The following is a 16,639-nucleotide window of genomic DNA, read 5'->3' as shown; positions in this document are numbered from 1 at the left end:
TGAGGTTGCCTATCAGAAGCACTTAGTACGTAGTAACTGCTCAATAAATGTCAGTTCCTTCCCGTCACTTCACTTCTCCAACCTTCAAATCCCTGAGCCTCCCATGTACTTCCAGCACTGGTTGTCAACACCATTCAGTAATCACTGGGAAGAGGAGAGTTTGGTGGAGAATCACAAGTTTCTTGTCCTCTTCTAACTGTCTTGGGGAGGTTTTGGGCAGGCTGTGCCTCGATAATATATGAGCTGGCAGTGAAAAGCCCAACTCCCGTGTTTTACTTTTATTTGCAACGCTCCCCATCAGGCCAGCTTCCCGATGGCAATCAGCACTTCTGTCGGAGCTGGCACAGGCTGCAGGGGAAGTGCTGCTCTCTCAGCTGCCTTGGCAAAGCTTCACTGAGCACTGGGGCCCGAACAGAAAATCAGACCTCCTGATAACACGATGCTGTCACTTCCAGGCATGGTGTGTGTGCGGGTAGGGGAGGCAGGACAGGGGGAGTGGCAGCTTGAGGTCACACAGCACACTGATGTTAGAGCTTGCAGCAGGTTCTGATAGGAGCTTATGCTGTCAACTGTTATTAATAGAAGGCAAGTACCTTCACTTCTGGGCTCAGGTGCCCACCTGGAAAGCAAGGAGCATGGATTCAAGGATTGTGGAGGTCTTTTTTCTGCGCACCCTAAGAGGTGCAGAATCAGAAGTCAGAAGCCTTGGATTTTAATTCACTGCAGATGCAGGCGTAATTCACGCTTCCAATTTAGGTCTCCTCTTTGCGGCAGCTCTCTTAATCTCCCTAGGCCCCTTGGTTGGAAGTGGAAAGGGTTGCAATTCCACATGAGGGGTCCTCTGATTCTTCAAGTCCCCTGAAATCCAGGCAGCCTGTGGCTCAGTTCGGCTGTCAGAGACTCCTCCCTCTGCTAACCCGGCCTGCCCGTCTCCCCCAGGCAACAACAGCCTCCTGGCCTGCATGGAGGACGGGCTGTGGTCCTTCCCGGAGGCCCTGTGTGAGCTCATGTGCCTCGCTCCGCCCCCGGTGCCTAACGCGGACCTCCAGACTGCCCGGTGCCGGGAAAACAAGCACAAGGTGGGCTCCTTCTGCAAGTACAAGTGCAAACCTGGATACCATGTGCCCGGCTCCTCGCGAAAGTCGAAGAAGTAAGTGGGGTCAGTAATGCAAACTCATGGGGTCTGGGGAGGAAAAGAGTCAAGTCGGGTCTGGCTGCCTGATTGGAAGGAAGCCCCCGTGTCTCTGCCGGCGGCAATGCCAGCCATGTATCCCATTCTGTTCTGTGAGAAGCTGGAAGGACGCTGTTAATACCATCAGGTCTGGGTCAAACAGAACTAGGTTTAAGTTTCATCTTGGCAGCTACCGGCTGTGTGATCTCAGGCAGGTGACTTCACTTCTCTGGTCTTCCATTTTTCAATAATGAATGTAAGGATAACAGCTGCCACAGAGGGTTGCTGTGGGGAATAAATGAGGATGCACCTGTAAAGGGCTTGCAAAGTGCCTTGCGCACAGCAGCGGTTCCATCCATGGCTGGTATTAGTAGCCTCCTGGTGCCGGCCTCCATCGGAATTCTCTGCAGGAAGGGAGAGACCGGGGGCTGGAGGGGCACGAATTTTATCTCACCCGCATGTAACTGACGGAAAGTCTGACATTTCTGCCTGCTCCTGCTGAAGGAGTTCTGGGAATGACTTTTCCTTAATCCCTACCTATGCCACCCCTCTCCCAATAGAACAGGTAGGGAATCAAGAACGGGAAACGGAAAGGTGGGGCCAGCTGGTGGCGTTTGGGGAGGGCCTGGGTCTGGCCACTTGGTCCTTGAGATGTCCCCTCTTCCGTCTCTTCCTTGAAGACGGGCCTTCAAGACCCAGTGTACCCAAGACGGCAGCTGGCAGGAGGGAGCCTGTGTTCCTGTGACCTGTGACCCGCCTCCACCCAAATTCCACGGGCTCTACCAGTGCACCAACGGCTTCCAGTTCAACAGCGAGTGTCGGATCAAGTGCGAGGACAGCGATGCCTCCCAGGTAAGCTTCCTGGAACTTGAGACCAGTACTCTGGCCTTTTTCTTCTCTGTTGACCAAAGACCAGCCTATTCCTTAAGAACCACTTTCCCCAGGAGACTGTGTACCTAGGCCCGAAATGTACAAAGGCAATATCACCAATGCAGACGTTAAGAAATTGGGCTTTAATTGTCTTCTTTTATAATCTCTCTGAGCCTCACTTCCCTCCCTACAACACCGTATTTGATTTATTTGGAGATTCTTAGCTTTGATTTTTTTTAAGCGCTGGAACCCTTACAAAAGAAATCATACGTGAAATCCCAATGTATGAAGTTAATCAAAGTTAAGTTACTCTGATAAGAGTGACTAAGTCTCTTTTGCCAGTTCTCTGCCCCCATCACCGCCCATGTTGGTCCTTGAAGTATTTAAAATCACAAGACTACCACTATTTTTAGACATCAATTGGCTCCTGAAGCATGAAGAGAAAGGGGACCATATTTAGATTAGAAGGAGAGTTTTGAGGACTCTGTGGAAGAAAGGGAGGTCAGAAGGAGCTGGCAGGGTGTGAATTTTATCTCAATCCACGTGTAACTGAGAGAAAGCCCAGCACTTCTGCCTGCCTCTGCGGAAGGAGTTCTGTGAATGAGTTTTCCTTAATCCCCACCCTTCCCCTTGCCACCCAAAAGGATAGGTCGGGAATCAAGAATAGGAAAGGGGAATGAGGGACCAGCTGGCTCCAATGAAACCTTAAGTCCACAAGGCTCTGCATCATAACAGGAGCAAACATTTAGAGTTTATAGCCCAGGCCCCATGTTTCTCAGGTGTGCAAGGTTCGTGAGCCAGGTGAGGCCAGAGTTCCGTCAGCTGGGCCTCAGTAAGCCTTTGTTGGTCTTCATTATCTAGTATGAGCCTCCAAATCCTAGTACTGCCAGACCTCCATCCTCACCTCCTCTCTCTCCCTCTCCCCACACCCAAGCAGTTACCACGTCCTGCCTAGTCTCCCTCCAGAACGTCTCCTAAAGCTGTCCTCTTTTGTCCCCAAGGCTGCCACCCTAACTTGGGCCACCATAGTCTCTTTCGTGGGCCAACATGGCTTCTTCATCATTTCCATGCACATGTCACTTGCCTCTGCAGCATGTCCACATTGCAGCCGCAGCGATTTAAGTGATCACGACAATCCCTTTGCTTAAAGCCCTTCCTTAACCAGAGACCCCCCCCTCCCCGCCCCATATCTCTTAGGAAAAAATCCCAACTCCTTAGGGTGGCCTTCAAGACCGCTGCCCCATCACCAGTGGGACTGATCTCCCCTCTCACCTCTCTGCACCCTCTGCCTGAAACAGTTCTCTCACCTTTCCCAGCTGCCTGACTCCTCGTCATTCTTTGCAAGGCAGCCCTGTCACCCTGTCCATTTCTCAGTGTCCTGAGCACGCTGCATTGTAACTGTTTGCTTTCACCTCACGGTCCCATGCTGGCCGTGAACCCCCTCACTGCATCTTCCATGGTCCCTGTGCCTTCAGCACTTCGGACAGTGCCAGACACCCAGTAGGTACTCAGGAAATGACAGTTGAACTAAGGCCACCAGGAAGGGCTGCAATGAACACCAAGCTAATCTCACCTCAAAGAGGTTACTCACCCTCCCCCACCCCTCCCAGGTGACACAGCTGGCATCAGCTGAGTCAGAATCCGAATCCAGGCCCCCTCTCCCCGAAGCTGTGGCCAGGCTGAGTCCCACGGCCACCCTCTGAAAATCCTCGGCCGTGCGTGCTAACGGGTGTCCGTGCACGTCCATGGGACTCATTCCCATCCTCCATTGCCAGGGAAGCAGAAGCCGGTGCCGGAACCAGCAAAGGCCGGAGATTACCACAGCCTCTCATAGGCTGATCGACTTCCCTCTCGCTCTCTTACATAAAACTGTTGCTAACAGTTACCCAAACTGCGGAGCCAAATAATATTCTGGCCATGGTCATGTTATCAAACTGAAACCCAGTCTGCCTGGGGCCTGCCAAGTAGCTTTCATGGCCAGTTTGTATTTAAAGGAGAGGAAAATGTAAATTTATCAGACGACTCAAGCAGCTCTGTTTGGCAACCAGCAGAGAGGCTAGACGCAAAGGAGCAGGGTATTGCTTGTCTGCTCAAAGAATGAGGCAGCGCGTGCCAAATGGGCTCCTAATACAATTGACGTTTCTAGTTTGTACTGAAAATGAATTTCCTCTGCCCTCAGACCAGGAGCCTGGGAGCCAAATCTAGTATTCACCTCAGATCCCCTCTTGCTGCCTGTAAACACAGCACGTACGGCCCAGAGCATCTTGAATCCAACAGCTCGTATGGAGCAGGGATTCTTTCTTTCCAAACAAGTCCCAGACCTGGACAGGAAAGGACAGGGGCTGTTGTAGGAGAGACTCACACACTCCCTCCCATTGCCACTAAAAGCAAAAAAATTCCCCCTTTTCCTCATTGCTTAGGGAGGAGCCAGAGGGGAGATGGTTGAAGACAGGAGTCCTGAGGATGGACAGGACAAAACAGATTTGAGGCAGGTTCAGGAAATAAATTTGGCCGGAGCCAGTAGGATGCTGGATCTGGAGTCTGAGTTCAAATCCCAGCTTCACTGGCTTGCTAGCTGGGGGACTGGGACAACCTACTTAACCCTTTAAGCTTCAGTTTCCTTGTGTGTAAAATGGGGGGAAGAATGCTACCTACCTGAAAGTTTGTTTGTGAGGATTAAATGAGGTAATGAAAGTAGGGTACCCCCTGGAGTTGTGCAGTGCACAACCTATGCTGCCATATGTGGCAGCCTTGGGGAAGACACAAATGAACTAGCCTGCCTTAAGGTCATTCTAGTGTAGAGAATCCCTTATGCTCCATGTGGACTCCTAGAAGACCTGGCAACAAAGACAAGATATTGAAACCTAGCCCTCTGCTGGCTAGCTCCAAAAACTCAGAGAAGGGGGCAGCCATTACTTACTCCAGGGTGTGGAGTGAGGAAACTAGTATGAGCTGTAGTGAAACCTGGTCTCTTGCTCAAATAAACCTGTCAAATAAATAGTCCTCTGGCTCCTCTAGACCAGTACTGCCCCGTAGAACTTTCTGCTATGATGAAAATGTTCCATATCTGTGTTGTGTGATATGATGGTCACTAACCATGTGTGGCTATGAAAACATAGTATGCTGACTGACCAACTAAATATTAAATTTTATTTAATTATAAATAATTTGAATTTAAACGTAAATAGCCACACTTGTACGGTGGCTACCACATTAGATAGTTCAACTCCAGCGTCTATAGTGTTCTTGTCCCTCTAGACCAAGGCAGAGAACCTTAATACTTTATTATTAATAACAGCCTTTTTTTGAGTGTCTGATGGGTGCCAAGCTGGTGCTGCAGACTTTCTCTCATTTGGACAGCTCACAACAAATACTTGAAAAAGAAAGAATATTCCCATTTTACAGATGCGGAGGGAGGGCCTGGGCAGGCTAACTTCTTGCTGACGGCTACAAGTTAGCGGGTGGCATTCAGCCTGATCCCCGGCTCTGCTCTGTCCGCTGCTCCCAAACATTTCCCGGGAAGGCTAGTGGCAAAGGGCAGGTGGCCGGGGAGAAGTGCTAATTGTCTCGGGATTTAATCCAGCTCAGATGCCCCTGGGCTGGTTGAGGTGATAACTCAGGCCCAGTTCCTCGTGAGAAGCACTGTGGGGGCTTTGCGGGGGCGTTAGGGGAAAGGCCAGCCTGGGGTCTGTAGGACACATGCAGCAAGGGAGCACAAAGGCTAGAGGTGTTTTGTGGTCAGAACGATGCACTTGATGGTGGGTCTCAGCAACCCAGCAGGAGCAAGAGAGGATGGGTGGGAACGGAATCCACAGCACACCCAGTGCATTGCACGGATCACAGAGGGCTGCTGTAAAAGCCTCTCTGCCACAGAGGCTTGGAGCTGGCCCCTGCCTTTATGGGCTCTGCTTTGGACAAAGGGTAGCTCACATAAGCACGGTGCCCCGGCAAGCAGGGGCAGCTTCTGGTTTCAGAGTTAAATGTTTACCCAAGCACCCAGGGGCTCCCTAGAGTAAGTCAGAAAAGTAGCAGACCCACATGATGTTAGAGCCAGGCAGACCTCAGAGACCCCCACTGCAACCCACTTATTTTATGGATGAGACCACTGAAGCCCAGGAAGGAGAAGGGACATACAAGTTACTGGAAGAGCCAGGTATTAAACCAAGTCACTGCACAAGCCACGTTTTCTACCCATCCTCACTCCTGGGGCTGCACGTCATCCCTATATGGAAGGGAAATGCATGGGAGGGCAGTGGCTGGGAACAGAGGCGAATGATTAACAGTGGCTGCAGTTAATTCATATGGCAGGCACTGGGCTGAGTGCTTTACACAGATTGCTCCATTTAAGCCCATGGCACCTGACATTACTGCCCCATTTTGCAGATGAGGAAGCTGAAGTTCAGTGGGATAAACTGTTATACGGTGTGGAAAGGAGACTCCAGTTTTTAGGTCAGGCTGCCTCCGAAGCTGGCATCTATCTCTTGCACTCACTGCCTGGTTCTGTCTTGCTCTGATCCACTGCACTTCTCTCTGCCATTGTTTTATTTTCCCTTCTACTAAGGAGAAGAAGCCTAATTCTACTTCTCCCCTCCTTCCTCCTCTCCTCCTTCCCCTCCATCGTACTAAAGGCTTACAGTTAAGAGAAGTGGCTCTGGCATTGGCAACCGCTGTGACTCAGGCACGTTGCCTCCTCTTTCTGGCTGCTGTCATTTCTACAGTGCACTGCTGGTTGGGTTGACTTTGAAGTTCTCTGCGAGATAGTACATGCGAGCAGTTAAGAGTCTTAGCTAACACGTGGAGGTCCCAGCGTGTGCACGTGTTCGGCTTTAAATGCTTCATATAAACTGACTCACCTGATGCTCATGGCAACTCTTTCAGGTAGTGAACTTCATGCCCAGTTAGCGGACAAGGATATTGAAGCATAGAGAGTTACAGAACTTCTCCAAACCCACACAGCGAGGACATTGCAGAGCTGGCATTTGCACCTAGGCAGGTTGGCTTAAGTCCATGCTTTTCATCATTGCACTAGCATCACTCAAAAACTCACTTTTTCACTTCCTACCTGAGACTCAGTTTCCAAATCTGTGAAAAGGACACAATTTCTAGTCTACTACATTGTTAAAAGGATTTTTAAAACACTGGGCACATAATAGGTGTTTGATATTATCGTATGTCTTCAGCTCTTTGTGGATCTGTGTAGCTAAAATGGGAGGAGGTTAAGAGAGAGTGCAGCATGCTTTTTTAGAGATAGGTGCATTGGCACAGAGAGGCAAACTGTTTTGCTATGGGATGGCCAGCCCTCTTGTGAGAGATTTCACTGCAGCATGCAGAATTGTGCATTCAGAGCCAAACATACCCCATTGGTTCCCTGACAACACCTGGAAAAAGTGGTCTCTGGTCTTCCCAGATTGGATCTTTGTCAACGTCAGATCTTCTCTGGTCAAACTAGACTCAGTGAGCAAAGATCTACTTTGGAGGTCTGCACCAGGTGGTGGGCAGTGCTGACTGCACCGAGATCTCCTAAAGAAGGATTTGAAGGTCCAGAGAGGCTCCGGGAAGTCTGCTGTGCGGCGGGCACAGCAAGGGCAAAGGCGTGGGGGTGGGGCAGCAAGAGAAGGTTGCAGGAGAGACCAGGTGATTCACTGACTAGAAGGAAGGACATGTGCGCAGCAAGACACAGGGCAAGAAATGTCATCTAGATTTCACTGTGGAAGCCTGGAGTGCCATACTGCCAGTATGCCTCATTCTGAAGGCTAAGGTGTCTTAGAAGAAGAGTGTCACATTTTTTCAAGCAGATTTAGCAGGAGAAAGTGCCAGATGAACCAGGAAGGAGGCAGAGAAACCAGAGGCAGCAAGACCAATGCTGTAGGCTCCCTCCTTTCGTCCATGGTGGGGACCTCCCCAGTCTGAAACTCCCTGAGCAGATTCGGACTAGTTCGAATACACTCTCTGCCGCAAACCAGTCTCTCCAGCCAGCTCTGGCCCACGCAGTGCTGAGATCTGCAGCCCTTCGGGGGCTGGAGGCCAAATGCATCGTAGGCCCAGGCCAAGGCTCCAGGAAATTGGGGTCAATTTCCCACTCCCCCGAGGGCCCAGCAGAATCATGGGGCCTCCAGCCTGGGGCCCTGAGAAGCAGAGTCTGGGTTCCCTGGAGCCATATGAAGCTGCATAAATTTGCCATGAGCCCACACACAACCTCTGGGAGTAGACTCTGCAAATCGCCCTGCAGCTGTGAGCTCCGCATGGGCCACCCTTCTTCCAAGGCCGGAGAGGTTCTCACTGCAATCACACCCTCCTCCTGCTGGCCCAGGAGAGGCCTGGAGAGGGGCTTCCTTTCTCTTCTGAATCCTGTCTCTTTGCAGCTGTTTTCTCAGACAGGGGAGCATCAGCCTGCATCAGCCTTTTTAAAGAAATTATTCATTTCCTCATGCATGCACTCATCATTTATTCCCTCATTCATTCATTCCTTTATTGACTTGCTTGTGCATTTAGTTCCTCATCCTTGCATTCATTTATTTTCTTGTTTCCTAATAATAATATTCATTCCATTGCTCTCTGCCAATTCATCCCATCTTTTGTTAAACAAACAATTCTTGAATGAACAAAAGTATCTATTGAGTGATGAATGAATGCACTGAACAGCCAGTACCTGTCAGGCATTGTAAAAGGTGCTGAGGACACAAGGATGGATAAGGCACCCACCCAGGCCTCGAGGAGCCCACCACCAAGCTGGGGAACAGTGGTAAACAAAGAGATAATGCAGTGTCAAAGACAGTAAGGTAGCGCCTCATGCAGAATCAGAGTGGCATTAGGACAGGACGGGTCGTGCCAGATAAGGTGTCTGCTAGGTGGATGGGATGGGGGGGCAGGTGTAGAAAACATGGCAGACAGAAGGAGCAGCAAGCACAAAAACACAACACCTGGTGCCTTCAAGAGTACAGGTAACCAAAGCCAAGGTTCAAAGTTGGTGGTGGTGTGGAGAGCAGTGACCTGAGAATTGGGCAGAGTTAAGGCTGGGGGTGCGGGAGTGTGAACGGAAGCTGAAGGTCACCAGGAGCCATGGTGTAGATTTTTGAACTGGTGAGGCACAGTCAGCTCCTCTGGCCTCGCGTCAAGTTTCTCATCTTATAAGCCTCAAAGAAGGAGAGAATGTACAACTTGTTCTCAGATCTTTCCCAAGATGGGCCCCCTGCATAGAAGCCATCTAGGGTTCTCCATTTCTTTTGGATTGAGTCCAGACTCTTCAAACTGGCAGTGAAGGCCCACACCTTATCTGCTCTACCAGCTCATCTTCCTCTGTTCCTCCCTTGAGTCATAGAACCAGATCCACACCAGGCTGTTCGGTACTTGTCATACTTTCTTGTATTTGCACAGGCCCTTCCACCTTCCAGGAATGTCTTTCTGTTCCTTTTCTGCCTGAGATTCTAACCATCCTTGGAAACCGTTTTCCATATATCACCTCCTCTAAGAGGCCTTCCCTGGTTGCCCCCTCACAATCAGTTACTCTTCCCTATATGCTCAGCACCGGGGTGGCACCTTCCTTGTGTCGCTAGGCACAGTCACAGGTCATAGACGTAGCTGGCCGCTCACACCATGACTGCCTTTCCCATCATCTCAGCGGGGCAGGTACTGGCTCTCTTTACTTTTGTACCCCACAGAGCTGGGCACAGAGTGGGCACTAAGAAATAATCCTTGAATTCAGTGTCAGTTCTGAAATACTTACATAGAAGGCCTCTCATTGGCATCTGGGAGGTTGCAAGGGGGCTTGGAAGAGGGACAACATCTTCAAGCTGCATTTGCCTAATGCTTTACAGAAGACTGAGAAACCTATAGCATACCCATTTTAAAGAATTGCAAGGGGAGCACAGATAGAAGCACCCCCACACCACCCTCTTGGTGCCATTGTTAATGACATGGGATGGAATGGAATGGAAAGGGAGGGAAGAAAGGAAATTTCTTAGAAGAAAAAGCTTCTCAGCTGGGCCCAGGCTACATGATGTAGGATACTTTCTCACTATTTAAGAGGAAGCAAGCTCTGGCATACACCTGTCTTCTCATGAACCCATGCTCTTCCCTGCTGTGTCAATGAGGGTACTCATGGGCCCCTACCTTCTCTGTTAAAAAAAAAAAAAACATAAATCAAAACTGTAATTGCTCTGCTTGAAATTTCTGAAAGACTACTAAGCTAGAACCTGTGAGTTAGGCTCTCTGGAAAGCCCCAAGCAACGTTCTTCCTGCTCTGGGTCGTCAGTTTTCCCATCTGTAAAGCAGAGATAGCAACAACACCTCTCTTTCAGAGTGATTGAGTTTCAACCATCATTAAGAAATTGTTTTGGAACACTTCAGAGCTCTGGGGACATGAGAAATTGTTTCCTCTTCTATTTGGGGAAGCTTATCCCGTTGGGAGCTGGAGTCTCTCTTGGTCCTGACTCTGTTTCTGTGGTGCCCAGGGCCGTGGGAGCAACGTCATCCACTGCCGGAAAGATGGCACCTGGAGCGGCACCTTCCACCTCTGCCAGGAGATGCAAGGCCAGTGCTCGGCCCCGAACCAGCTCAACAGCAACCTCAAACTGCAGTGCCCCGACGGCTATGCCATAGGTACGCTGGGCCCAAGAGGGGAGCCGTGGAAGGTGGAAGGGGGCATGGCCTTCCAGGGACTCAGGGTTAGGACCTCGAGACCAGAAAGAGAGTCAGGGACAGGGATGTGGTGAAGCTTTGGGGGGTGAGTGTGCACAGTTACACCAGAGGGCAGAAAAGCTGTCAGGTGCCTGCGGGGACACAGAAAGCTCCCAGAAGAAGGGATGCTTACACAAGGATCCAAATGGCATTACTGGGCAAGAAATGGTTTTCCAGACAGAAGGAACCATGTGACCAAAAAGCAGGAGATATGAAAGCACATGTCCTATTTAGGGGAGCAAAAGCATCCAGTGTGGCTGCTTCTATTAGTGAATCTTAAAATTTGCATCGTACTAAGCACCCACGAGTACCCGGTATGGGCCGGGCCCTGCATGAAGCACTCGAAAGGCATTGTGTCTTACCCTCACAGTAACCCTTGACAGGTGAGGAAATTAAAACTTGGAGTGATGGAACATGCCCCCCAGTCCTGAGAACTGTGCTACTCCACAGCCTGCCTTCTTTCTATAGTGTTTCAGCTGCCCCCAAAGGAGGATCAATAGCAGTCTCAAGATCCTCTTTGTGCACTGATAGGCCAGCTCGAGAAACACAGGCAGAGAGAAGAGACAAGCTGGGGTTTGATGCCAGCGATGTGCCTGGTTGAAACCAGGCGTCTGGATGGATGCATTAATCACGAGCCCCACAGCATTCTGGAGAACTCGGAGTGCATGGGGTCTGACCTCATTTAAGGGCAGTGAGGCTGACCTCTTGGGCTGATTTCCTAATTGACCGTGATGAAAAGCCCAGGGAATTGAATGTCCTTTCTCATGGCCAATGTGATTTATGGGGCAATTGCCAGGGGTGTCTGGCGGAGAAGGTTATCTGAGTGTGCACCGAACCAACACGTTCTTCACCCAGCAAACCGGGAGTTATCACTGCATGTCTAGAAGCGAGGCCTGTGGTTGAAAAGGGAAGGTTCACGGGGACTGACCACATTCTTTTGAAGATGAAAACACACAACCTCTGATAGCAGAAGCTCTTCATCTTGACTCAGAGTGGGAATCAGCACCCTTGTATTTAGTCCAGGGCACTGGCTCCTGCGTGGCTCAGAAAACACCAAAGCACGTGGTTGCTCCCTCTGAGTATTCAGACCTTACACAGCCACCGGCCCAGGGCACCCTGACCAGGAGAGCTGCAGAGAGATGGGGTCTCGTGGGACCTGAAAATATAGGCGTTCTAGAAGGTTAGGGCAACAGGTGTGGCCACGGTGAGCAGCACTGGCTGCTCCGAACCAACGTCTACACTTCTTTCCATCCTTCCTGATAAGTGTGGGTGATGCTGGACACGTGTGTCTGTGACGGGGTCCCCCCCTCCAGCTCAACCAGCACGTATAGGTGAATATTCAATCAGACTCTTAACTGGCATTGTGTGGCCTTGTAAGAAAAAGGATGATTAAGTGGCCTTTAGCAAAAACTATAGAAACAGATTCCCTGTATGTCTACACCCAGTGACACATTCAAATATATTTACACGTGCATAAGTAAATAGACAGCACAGGCAGAAATGCTTCATAGCCATATGTAGCCCCAAACACACACACATCATACAGGAAGCTCATGCCTGGCACCTACACATCAGCCAGACGCCACACGAGTACATCACACACACACACACACACACACACACACACACACACAATATACAAGTACATATTCTTTATGGAAATGAACATATCTCATGCCCTGAAACATGTCAAACTCACAGAAAGATGCACGGAATGCACACAGATCTCTCACACACATTTACACAGCTACGTCATACAGCCACATTGTGCATGTGTTGCACGCATATGTCACAACCACACACAAATAGCACAATGCCCGGCTCTCTGCTCTCCCTCAGGATGGTGGAGAGAGGGGAAGAGGCGGGACTGGGGGGTTCTATACCCACTGGGCTTTTTCATGGTCTAAGCAGGACAGGAAAGAAATCTGTACGCTATTGGAACGTGGATTGTCCTCCCCTCCCCGGTACCCCATGTTTCTGTGGCCAGATGCCTTGTTCCCAGTTGCCCGTCTTTCCAATGTGGTGATCCAGGCCGGGTGGTGGGTGGGTGGGGGCACGTGGGGGGGTGGGGCAGAGACAGAAAAAGCAGCACAGGGAGCCTGAGGGGTCAGCAGGAAGCAAGGCGGGAAAACAGCTTTCCCTCCCCCACTCCGCACCTCCCAGCGCCCCTCACATCCACCTCCCAGGCTGAGCCCCTTCCGGGCCTAGCCCCCCACACCACGGGGAGGGTGCATCAGCGGCCTCCTAAGCAGGGGTGAGGTACATGCCAGGGTTGGGGGCTGGGGGCACATTCTGGAGTCACCCAGCCCGGCTCCCCTTGCGAGCCTCCCCCAGGCAGCCACAGAAAGTTGCTGTCCCTGCTGCCGCCAGCGCTGCCACCCTCCCTGCGCCTCCGGGGAGGGAGAGGCGGGGCCTGGTGAGATCACCGCTGTGTAATGATGCCAATTTCGGCTCATATATCACAACACAGCAGCCTGGTCCTGCAGCCCGGGAGCCCAGGCGTGGGGCAGGGGAGCCGAGAAGAGGGAGAGGCAGAGAGAGAGGGATGAGGACAGGACGGCTGCCCAGGGCAGCGAGTGCCTCCTGTTTGGACCACAATTTTCCCTGTTTTTCCCCCTCCCTTTGGATAGGGATAGCTTTTCTCTATGTCTCAGAGGCTGCATCTTTTTTTTTTTTTTTCAAAATAATTTTTATCATCACAGCTTTGTCTCATCTTTGCTCCCTAAAAACTCCTTCAGAACTGGTCTCATGACAAAACATACACGCACCAGTAAGCAGTTTCTCTGACTGCTTAGAGATTTTTCTGTCTTATTCCCATTACTCATCCTTTTTGTCTTTTTGCATTTCCCCGATTTCTTTTCTCTCCCCCGCCCCTCACCCATCTCTGCCCCTCCAACCTCCATCTCCCTCTCCCTTCTCTGTGGGGCTGCACCGCATCAAGGTGGGGCCTGGAAGTCGGGAGACGCGGGTCTTAAGCCATGGTCCTCTCCTCGCCTGTTCTATACCTCGAGCTCTGTGTCCTGGACCCTCTCGCCTGTGACATGGGCTTGATGACACCCAACTCATAGGAACAGACTTGCAGGGAAATGAGGGGACACAGGAAAACCACTTGGCAGGGCCAGGAATCTGCCCCCTGAAGGCTCAGGGTCCCCATGTCTGAGGTGCAAAGGTTCTACGCAGTGTCCTGCACCTGCCACTTCATCCTTGCCCCCTCTTCAGACCTTGTGGGTCTCTTAGACTAAAGAGGGTGATAAGATGGCAAGAGGAAGGGCACTGGATGCATTATATGTGTATACGCCTTATGTATATTGCATATCTATATATGTATATGCACGTGTGTGTGTGCATATATATGCACATCACATATACATTCGGAAGGGGGGCTTTAAAATGACTAATAGAATAGGGTATTTAAAGGAAAGACTTGACTTGCTCCTAGTGAACCATTTAGTGTTCAGAGGGTGGTTTTGGCATTAAGACAGAGAAATGACCTCCTTAGGGCCTGGTGGGATTCTGACAGGTTACCTTGGCCCACACAAATGAGGATCTCTTGGGAGTGCTGGGGACAGCTGGAGATAGGCCTGGTTTTTCAGGAGACCTCAGAATGTGTGAGGTCAGAGTGGGGAACAAATGAGCCAAACTGTAGTGCCCTGGCCAACCCATATGCAGAAAGTCAACTGTCCTCTACCAGAAGTCCTGGATGGACCACCAGCCCTGTCAGCGTTAGTTACCCACCCTTTCATTGACTCATGACCTGACTTTTTAAAAATCCCCCTGGCCATTAAATCCCCCATTTGCTCATTCACTTATCCATTTATGCACTCACTTCCTCCTCCTTAAGATACCTAAATGCCTATTCATCATTCAGTTGTTGCGCCATTCCATTCATCCATCCATCCATTCATTCATTTCCCCATCCATTGATGAACTCATTCATTCACTGTCGTCTCCCACACTCTTTTCACAAGTACTTGTTGAGTCCCCACCCTCTGCGTGCACAGTGACAGGCTCTGGGCACAGAACAGGGAGCGTGGACAGTGCCGGCTCCATGGAGTGACAGTCCAGCGGGAAAGAGAGCTACTGACACAACAGTCACCACACAAATGGAAAACGGTCACGTGACAAATGCTGGGACAGGCGCCTAGGAGGGGATTGGCCTGTCAGGGAACCGTGGCGGTCTTCTCCAAGCAAGCGGCACTCGCATGGATGCCTGTAGGATCACTAGCGATGTGCTAGGTGAAGAGGAATGGGGAGGATCTTGAAGGCACAGGGAGGGCTGGGGTGAAACCCTGGGGAGAGAGAAGCGTGAGGACTCAGATGCTGGCATTGCATTTATGTGCTCATTGTTCACTCGGCCGATGCTCACTGAGCTCTCCCGGGGTGTCAGGCACCGGGTTAGACTCAGTGATGAACCAGCCAAATCCCTGCCCTCCTAGGGAGGGCAACATTCTTAACTGTGGGAAGGAGGCACAGGGGGTGATGCCACCAGCAGAGCGAGGCTCCTCAGTGCCCGGCAGAGCTAGAGACCACGTATACCAGGCGTGCAAAACACAGAGTGCTCTCACTCCACTGCAGAAATCAGGGCAGACTTCTTGGAGGAGTTGATCTGGGCCCAAAGGGACTGATAGAACTTGGTCGTGGGAAGGCAGGTCAGGGGGATGTTTCTGGAGACGGGGGGGTGGGGATAGGAGCAGAAGCCTAGAGGCTAGGAAGTGTGAGGCTCAGATGGAAAACCAAGTGCAGTTCAGTCGGGTCGCATCAACCAAAGCGTGAAGGTGCTCGGTGGGAGAGGAGATTGAGCAGACCACAGCAGGCATTGAAGGCCCAGTGAAGACGGTGGCACTTTGTCCTGGATGTGGGGAGCCTTGGACAGGTTTTTAAGCAGAAGAGTAGCATGACCCGACTAGGCTCAGGCTCGAGGGTGACAGTGGTGCCAACTGGATTGGAGACAAGGGAATGGAGTCACAGAGACCAGAGGTGGCCCTGCCCAGGGAGCTCACTCCTTTCCACTGCCCTGAGATTGGGACAGCTGTGTCCACTGAGGACCCTGGAGCCTGGGAGCTGAGCTGCAACCTCAGACTGTGCTTCCCCTCAGGGTCGGAGTGTGCCACCTCGTGCCTGGACCACAACAGCGAGTCCATCATCCTGCCCGTGAATGTGACCGTGCGCGACATCCCCCACTGGCTGAACCCCACGCGGGTTGAGGTGAGTGGCCAGGGCCCTCTACCTGCGGCTAAAGGGGAGGGAAATGACGGTGCTGAGCACTTACTGTGCCCCGGTCCTGAGTTATCCCTTCATGCCTGTTATCTCATTTAACCATCGCACCTGCCCTGGGGGCGGGAGGGAGTTTATTCGCAATCACTTCTCCAGTCCTTAATTATTTGATACTTTCCCTCTGTAAGGCCCTGTGGGAAGGGCCCTTTGTTTATTGTCCCACTGAATTCGGAATTCAAGTCCCTGTAAACGGATGTCCCTAGTTTACAGATGAGGAAACAGGCACGAAAAACAGGTGGGGAGCATGGAGCCAGGTCAGTCTTCCCGACGGGAAAGTCCATGTTCATAAGGATGGTGCTATCCGGCTTCTCTGTCGCCCTCCACGTGGCCTTCCCCTTCACATAGCCTGGCTTTCTGGTGTCCTTCTCCAAGCTTTACCTGTTTGGGGGAAAGCAATTAATGTGTCCTATGCAAAACTAGCAACACCTGTTGTTTGTGGAGCACCCACTTTGATCACGTGCCGGGCGCTGAGCACCACGACTGCAGTTAGACCTCAGGACAGCTGTATGGGGGAGGGGTCCTTGTCTGCGTTCTCTGCTTGTGGACACTGAGATCTCAGGAGTGACAGAGCGAGGGCTCGAACCCAACCTGAGTCCAGGCCCTGTGTGCCCCCTGCAGTGCCAGGCTGTTGTGCCCCCCCGGCCAGGT

At 51.3% G+C, this 16,639-nt stretch overlaps 1 protein-coding gene across 1 annotated transcript in view; it reads left to right on the top strand.

Moving 5' to 3' along the window:
• The window catches only part of PAPPA (pappalysin 1), a 236,897-nt gene that overhangs the window by 194,623 nt on the left and 25,635 nt on the right, over window positions 1-16,639 (top strand). Inside the window, exons 16-19 of the mRNA XM_045563088.1 lie at window positions 940-1,150; window positions 1,852-2,023; window positions 10,492-10,639; window positions 15,813-15,922. Coding sequence (XP_045419044.1) covers window positions 940-1,150; window positions 1,852-2,023; window positions 10,492-10,639; window positions 15,813-15,922 — 641 coding nt within the window. The remainder of the gene's footprint in view (window positions 1-939; window positions 1,151-1,851; window positions 2,024-10,491; window positions 10,640-15,812; window positions 15,923-16,639) is intronic.

Source organism: Lemur catta, chromosome 10 (assembly GCF_020740605.2).
Source record: "Lemur catta isolate mLemCat1 chromosome 10, mLemCat1.pri, whole genome shotgun sequence".
NCBI classification, from domain to species: domain Eukaryota; kingdom Metazoa; phylum Chordata; class Mammalia; order Primates; family Lemuridae; genus Lemur; species Lemur catta.
This window is presented reverse-complemented; position numbering and strand designations above follow the sequence as displayed.